The 7,368-nt window shown below is 66.9% G+C and overlaps 2 protein-coding genes across 2 annotated transcripts; both read left to right on the top strand.

Annotated features, from left to right (window-relative positions):
• Window positions 1–473: 473 nt before the first annotated feature.
• On the top strand, window positions 474–1,712 carry TMEM35B (transmembrane protein 35B). Its single transcript, XM_075114803.1, has 3 exons — window positions 474–673; window positions 975–1,155; window positions 1,247–1,712. Exons 1-3 carry the CDS (start codon window positions 566–568, stop codon window positions 1,375–1,377), a joined length of 420 nt encoding a protein of 139 aa, XP_074970904.1. The 5' UTR covers window positions 474–565; the 3' UTR covers window positions 1,378–1,712.
• A 682-nt stretch (window positions 1,713–2,394) lies between these two features.
• LOC142066757 (platelet-activating factor receptor-like) lies at window positions 2,395–4,892 on the top strand. Its single transcript, XM_075114703.1, has 2 exons — window positions 2,395–2,699; window positions 3,657–4,892. Exon 2 carries the CDS (start codon window positions 3,666–3,668, stop codon window positions 4,668–4,670), a length of 1,005 nt encoding a protein of 334 aa, XP_074970804.1. The 5' UTR covers window positions 2,395–2,699; window positions 3,657–3,665; the 3' UTR covers window positions 4,671–4,892.
• Window positions 4,893–7,368: the final 2,476 nt, after the last annotated feature.

The raw sequence follows: 7,368 nt of genomic DNA, 5'->3' as shown, positions 1-7,368 counted from the left end.
GGGAGCCTTGCACGTGCCAGCGGCCGAGACACGCCGCGAGCAGCGCTGGCGCAGGCGGTGACGCAGGCCCGGGGAGTGCGGGGAGGGAGGCACTCGCCTCCTTCACCCCAACCGGGCCTCCCTGGTGCCAGAAGAAAATCCTTGCTGCAGCTGCCTTGTTAACCAGCTCGCTGCCAACATCCCCGCCTGCGCCGGGGTCTCTGCATCCCAGAGCCAGCAGCCCTTTGCGGATGCTGGCATGGAGCTCAACCCGCTCACGGCACCCACAAAGCCCCAGCTGCTGGTTTGGGGGGTTTTCCCACTTTTTCACATCTTTTTCACCCAGCTCTAGTTGGGTGGGAGGATGGTGCTGGCCCGGGGGGGCGGATCACAGCTTCAGGGGGGGTGAAACTGCAGATCGAAGCATCCCTTGCCCCAGCAGCACCCCACGGCTGGGGGGTCCCTGCCCCTGCCAGGAAGGGGCCAGCGACCGGGAGCCGGGCGGGTTGCACGGGCCGGGCTGGGCTGGGCCGGGCTGGGCCGAGCCTGGGCGATCCGCCCCCGTCCCCGCCCGCCCGTCCCCGCCATGGCGGCGGCGTTCACCGCCCTCCGCGTCCTGCTCGGGCTCTTCTTCCTGCTGACGGGCGCCGTGAAGCTCTCGGACCAGCTCTCGGCCGACCTGCACCGGCACATGGTGAGCGCGGCCACGGCCGCGGGGGGGCGAGCGGCTGGGGCTGGGCTGCTGCGGGGGGTGCGGGGCCGAGCCCTTGGGGTTGCAGGGCTGAGTCCTTGGCGGGGGTGAGAAGGCTGGGATGCAGGGCTGAGCCCTTTGGGGTGAGCAAGCCTGAGCATGTTGGGGTGCCGGCCTGAGCCTTTCCAGGGAAGGGCCTGAGCCCCTTGGGGTGCAGGGCTGAGCAGGGCAGACCCTGCCAGAGGGGCTGTGCCCCCCCAGCCCTGGGCTCAGGGCTGCTCTGCTCCTCTCCCACCCTTCCCAGAAGTTGCAGTTCGTGCGGTTTGCAGAGGTCTTTCCCCTGAAGGAGTTTGGGTTCGTGCCGGAGCCGGGCCGGTACCTGGAGGTGGTGGGCTGGGTGGAGGTTGTGGCCGGGCTGCTGCTGGCATTTGGGCCCCAGCTCCTGCAGGAGATCAGCAACTTCGTCCTCAGTGTCATCATGATTGGTGAGAGCAAGCGGGCGCCCGCCGCCCTGCGCGGGGTCTTGGGGGACACTCAGGGAGGGACCTCGGTTCCCACTCCCTGCTCCTCGCCCAGGTGCCATCTACACGCTGCTGGTGCTGAGGGAGCCCCTGGCCATGTGCACCCCTGCCACCCTCTGCCTCGGCCTCCTCCTGCTGCTCAACATCCGTGGGCACGCGGACCCCACCAAGCCCAAGTTTGAGTGACCAGAGGCGGGAAGGATGGACGGCTCAGCCAGCGGGATGCGATGCCCTTATGGTATTTTTGGGGACGGCATCTTTTCCCATGGGTAACTTGCTGCTGAGGCATGGTGTGTCCTCTCCTGCCACTGCTGGGGACCCTGGCACTGGTTGTCCCCATGCTGCGGGGACCCAGAGTGGTGCTTTGGGACAGTGGCTGTGGCACTGCCACCGGTCCGGCAGCTCCGTTGATAATTCGCACAAGGTGTCCGGCTCTTCCCAGCATTTGGCCATGCTGGGCTGGGGCTCGCTCTGCTCGCCTGAGGGGTTTTGTATTTTGGAATAAAGCCTCTTGTTTTTCATGTTTTGTCTCCCCTGTTTATTCCTGCCTCCCTCCACGCTGAGCTGTGGAGGCTGAGGGGACATCCTGGGGCTGGAGGCCCTGGTCTCCCGGAGCAGCACCTGGGGACAAGGACTGGGGACAGGTATGAGCTGGCAGCAGCTGGTGCGGCGGCGGACGGCCAGCAGGGAGGGGGTGGGAGCTCCCTGGCCGCCCAGAGCCACCCAGCAATGTGCCAGGCTGCACATCTTGGGGGGCAGGCATGTGCTTTTTGGGGATATTGCTCCTGCACCCACAGTGACCCCTCTGCCACCCCAGATGGGCACAGCTAATGCAGTCCACCTGGGATGAACCCCAAGGTCATGTCTGAACCCAGTGCATCTCCCAGCAGAGCGGCTGGGATGGCTGTGGGGGCAGACTGGCCATCACGGGGTGAGCAGAGGGAGTACAGCATCCCTGTACCCCCAGCAGGACCTGAACCACCTTGGGGTGGCACCTTTGGTGTTCCAAAGGAACATCCACAAATTGCAAGGCCATGCAAAGCAGTGAGTCGAATGCTCACAGAGCCTGGGGGGCCTGGGGTGCTGCTCCCCCTAAATCCAGCCTTGAAGCCAACAAAAGCACTGAGCTGGGAGGAGGCAGATTCCAGCTTTGATCCTTTTAGGGGCATCCCCCTTTTTCCCCCAGCTGCCGGGTGTGGAAACTTGACCCTCCGCCGCTTTCATCCTGGCGTGGGTGGGAAAAGGGCCTGGGGAAATGGTCCTAGACAGGGCTGGGGGTCTTAGCATGGCTCCAGCAGGGAATCCCCCATTACATACACACACAGGTGCTTTCCCCGTTCCAGCTGCCATCCGGCAGGCACTAACCCCAACAAAGGCTCGGGACGGGGAGAGGGGGGATCAGGCAGCCCCTGCCTTCCCCCAGAGCTTAAAGTCTCTCCCAGGCCAGCTGGGCCAGACGGTGAGGAGCAGCCAGAGGGGACGCAGCCAGTCCAGCACGACCCGGTAGGGTAAGTAACCAGCTCGGTGCGGGTGAGATGGAGCATCCCCCATGCAAACGGGGAGGGGGAAGGAAAGGAAAAGGGGGACTGTCAAAGATGCTGTGGCTCTGTGGGGGTCTGCACTGGCTCTGCAGAACAACTGAAGCCCACCAGGATGAGCCCTTAACAGCCTTGGCTCAGCAGCTTGTGCCCTCCATGCCTGGGCCCAGTGCTGGGTGCTGCATGTGCTGAATCTGGCCCTGCCATGCTGGAAAACACCCGCTGGGTGACTCAGTGCTGTCAGCGAGGTGTGGGCAGGCGGTGATGGGAGGTGAAATAGCTGCAGCCCTGGGATGCAGCCGTTGCAGCACAATGTGGTTTTCCATGGCCATGGGTGGCAAAACTGCCTCATGCAGGGCTGGGGAGTGCAGGGGGCTGCCAGCCCCATACTTGCACCCCCTCCCCATGCCAGGGTCTCTCCACTCCGGTGCATACTGAGCTGGAGGGCGACTTCCCCATGGGTGGGCTCCGTGGGGCAATTTGGGGTGCTGGGAGCGGGCCGGGTGGCCCCAGCAAGCACACGGCTCTGTGGGAGGTGTTAAGCCCCGCAGCTGCCAGCTGGAGCCGGCGCAGCACCTCCGGGTGCTGCTGGCCGCGGCTCTGCCCCTTGGCCACGGTGCAGCTGTGCCTGCCGCTCCCTGGGGAGCCCTGGCCAGGCGGCTGACCACAGTCCCTGGGCTCCCTCGTGGCATGGGAGGATGTGGCTGGGGTTGGGCTGGGAGGGCATCCCGGAGCCCCTCGTCTCCTGCCCTGAGCCGTTGGAAGCTGAGCAGACAATGGCATCCCCACGGGAGGCTCTGCCTCCAGTGCCCAGCAGCTGCCACAGGCACTAGCCAGAGAGGTTGTCCTGTCCAGGGCAATGTCCTTTCCCTGTCCCCAAGGGCTGTGTTCAGGGCCATGCCACTGACTCTCCCACCATCTCTGCAGGAGCCCGGGATGAACAGCTCGGTGCCGGGGCTGCTGCCAGCGGGGCGCCCTGGCGAGTGCGTGCCCAGCGACCCAGTACAGTTCGTGCTGGTTCCCGCCGTCTACTGCCTGGTGCTGTGTGTGGGGCTGCCAGGCAACCTGGTGGCCTTGCTGGTCTTCCTGCAGAGCGGCAAGGTGAAGAAGGCCATCCGCATCTACCTCATCAACCTCACGCTGGCCGACATCCTCTTCAACCTCACCCTGCCCCTCTGGATCCCCTACTACCTGGCCGGGGGGGACTGGCTGCTCTCGGAGGCCGCCTGCCGCCTGGCCGGGGCCGCCTACTACCTGGCGACCTACAGCGCTGTCACCTTCATGGCACTCATCAGCTTCAACCGGTACTGCGCGGTGCGGGCGGCGCGGCGGGAGCTGCCGCTGACGGGGCGCCGGGGGGCCGCGCTGGCCTGTGCCCTGGCCTGGCTGCTGGGGCTGGGCTGCGCCGTGCCCACCTTGGCAGCCCGGCAGACCTTCCCCGCCCGCGCCGGGGCCACCGCCTGCTTCGAGCAGCACAGCCGGCAGCGGGCGTACGCCTACGCCATGGTGGGCTTCTTTGCCGCCGCCTTCCTGGTGGTGCTGGGCACCTACGCCTCCATCGCCTGGGCGCTCTCGGTGCCTGCCGCTGCCTCGCCGGGCTCCCACCGGCAGCAGGCGCGCACCATGGTGCTGGGGATGCTGCTGGTCTTTGTGGTCTGCGTGGCCCCCTACCACCTCACGCTGGCCCCCTGGGTGGACAGCCAGCCCCCTGTGCCACTTTGCGGGCCCCCCGCCACCCTGGACGTGCTGCACATGCTAAGCGTGGCCCTGCTCAGCCTCAACAGCTGCCTCGACCCCCTCATCTACTGCTTCTCCATCCGGTGCTTCCGCGCCGACCTGGGACGGACCCTGCGCAAGATCGGCCGGTGCCTCCCGCTCTCCCCACCGGCCCCCACCGGGCCCGGGCCCAGCGCCCGGGCATCCTCCTTTGCCTCCTCATAGCAGGGTGGGCACCGGGATCCTGCCCCCTGGCTGCCCTGGTGTCACAGTCCTGGTGGGAGGGTGTCCCTGGTGCCAGGCAAGGGATGTGGAGCAGTGCGGGGGCAGCTCTGGCTTCATGCAACCCCCTCCTCCTTCCACCCCTGCTCTGCTCTCTGCACATCCCCACGCACTCGCGGGCCCACGGTTTCCATTCACGCACAGATCCTGCCCTCTGCATTCGCAGGCACTGGGGGGGCGGCTCGCCTGGTGAGGGGGGGGCTGAGCTACTGCAGGGGGAGGCTGAGCCGCCGTGGCACGTGGTGAGACAGGACAGGGAGGGATGCCCAGGGGTTGCTGTCGCCTCCCTGGGGTCTCCATCCCGTGGGGACACGCATGATCAAAGACCACCTGTAGCATGAGCCAAGCTGCTGGGGGGAGGTGTTTGCGACCCTGTCGGCAGCTCTGTCCTGCAGCATGCCCGAGCCTTGCGCCCGCATCCCTCCTGCTCTCAGCCAGGATTAAAAATGAATGAGCCAAAGGCTTCCCCAGTCTCTTTGCATGTGGGTACCAGTGCCCCACACCGAGCAGTGCGAGCCACTCCTGTGCCCCGGGGCAGGGCTGGGCGTGGGGCAGCCCCTGACCCCCCCATCCCTGGCCCCCCATCCCCAGCCACGGCTCAGCCCTGCTCCTGCAGCAGGAGCCTGTGCGGGGGTGGCTCCTGCACTGGGGGCTGCTGGGCCCTGCTCCCCCCTGCCCCATCCCCTGCCCTGCCCATGGGTGGGTGGCCACGGAGGGCGTAACGCATCCCCAGCCCGGTGCCTGCCACCCACCTTCCCGGCGAGCCCTGGCACACAGCGGGGGCGGCAGAGCCAGCGCAGGGCCGTGGGCGGCTGCGTGGGCGGAAGATGGTGTTTTCCCAGCCCTGACTCGTTCCTGCCGCCACCACAGCCCTGCTCCCCGGCGCTGCACGGACGGGAGCAGAGGGTGCTGTGCAGCTACGCGGGCTCTGGGGCACGCAGGGACAGGGGGACAGTGGTGAGGGACGGGGTGCGTCAGTTGCCCTCTGACCAGGGGTCTCGACCCCCTGCACTCTCCAACCCACTGGTGCCTGGGAAGGAAGCATGCAGCATCAGGCAGGAGGAGATGGGCTGCCGTGGGGACTGCTGGCACAGCATGGGCAGGGTGGCAGCAGGGCACCGGGACAGTTGGGTGCCGTCTGTGCCTGTTGGCGGTGGGTTATTAAAGGCTGCTTGGCAGCCAGCAGAGAGGCAAAGCTATGGGGCAAGGCCAGGCCCCAGCGGGACGGGAGCCTCCAGGTGCCATGGGATTCATGTGCCATTGTGACTCAGGGAGCCCACGGCACGGTTAAGCCGGTGTGGGCTCGCAGGGCACCCGTGGTGCCCGGGCGCTTTGCTCTGGCTCCATGCAGCCGTGCCCATGGGCTGGGCTAGATGGAGTTGGTCTCCATGTGCCGCGGTGCCGCGTCTTGGTAGAGCTGTGACATTGCCGAGGGTGCCTCTGCTCCACACGTGGCCCTTGCCCAGCTGTCCTCGACCACCCGGTTGTTCCCCTTTTGAAGTTCATATTAAATTTTAATCCTTTTATATAACTACTCAGGGAGGTGGGCAGAGCTCCGCGCACCGCATGCAGCAGGAGCAGCTGTGCCGGTGGCAATGCAGGGCGCTGCAGGGCCTGGCGAGGGCTGGCGCTGGGGCTCCCCTCCCCAGGGTGCAGCAGGACTTTTGGGGGGCCTCTCTGCATGCCAGGGGTGGGGGCAGCCCCAGCTCCAGCTCTGGCAGGGTATCCCAGGGAAGGGACTGTTCAGTGGGGGCGGGGTGGTGATGGGGGCCATGGGGCTGCTGAGCAGAGTGCCCGGACATGGGGTGGCTCCGCACAGCCGCAGTGCTGGGAGCAGGGCTTGGACCCACCCCACAGTGTGCTGCTCTCCTGCTGCCCCGTGTCACCCCAGGGAAACACTTGTGTCCTCCAGCCCCAGCCACCACGTTGGGTGACTGATGGTGCGACCGTTGGGGCCAGCCCTGCCTGGCGACACGGCCAGCCTGGCTCAGGACCACAGTGCTGGGGCACGGACATGGAATGCCAGGGCACGGCTGCTTAAAAACACGCTCCAGGTGCTTGCCTGGGCTGTGTGTCCCCCCCCTTCGGGCAGGGGTTCCCACATGCCATGGGGGGGGCTTCAGGGCCGCCACAGCGCCGGGGCTGGGCACGTGCTGCGGTGTGGCTCCCGCCACCGCACACAGCAAGGCATTAACCAGGTTATTGTTCCGCTGCACTTGTAACCTGCGTGTGCCGTAATTATTATTATTAACAAATTACACGGCGCAGTGCAAGGCGCTGGGTGGGCGGCAGCTGGTTGTCCCTGGTCTGCTAGGGGGAGGCTGGGCCCCCGGGGGCTGCACCCCCTGCCCGTGTGGGTTCACCAGTACCCCGGGGCTGTCCTGGTACCTCAGCACTTTCTGGGCAGGCCGTGTGGACACGGGTAGGGGTGGGTGAGGGGTACCGGGGTGCCTCGCCACCCCGGGGTGCCCCACGGGGGTGCTCACGGGTGGATACCACCCGTCCCAGTGGCAGCCCAGCGCCGCGGGGCAGAGCCCACGCTGCGTGTCCCGCCGACGGCATCTCCCCGGCCCCACGCGTGGGCCCCACGGCTCCCCCCGTTCCCCCCCCACCCCGTCCCGGTTGTGCTCCCCCACTTTCG

This window comes from Phalacrocorax aristotelis, chromosome 20 (genome assembly GCF_949628215.1).
Source record: "Phalacrocorax aristotelis chromosome 20, bGulAri2.1, whole genome shotgun sequence".
NCBI lineage: Eukaryota > Metazoa > Chordata > Aves > Suliformes > Phalacrocoracidae > Phalacrocorax > Phalacrocorax aristotelis.
This window is presented reverse-complemented; position numbering and strand designations above follow the sequence as displayed.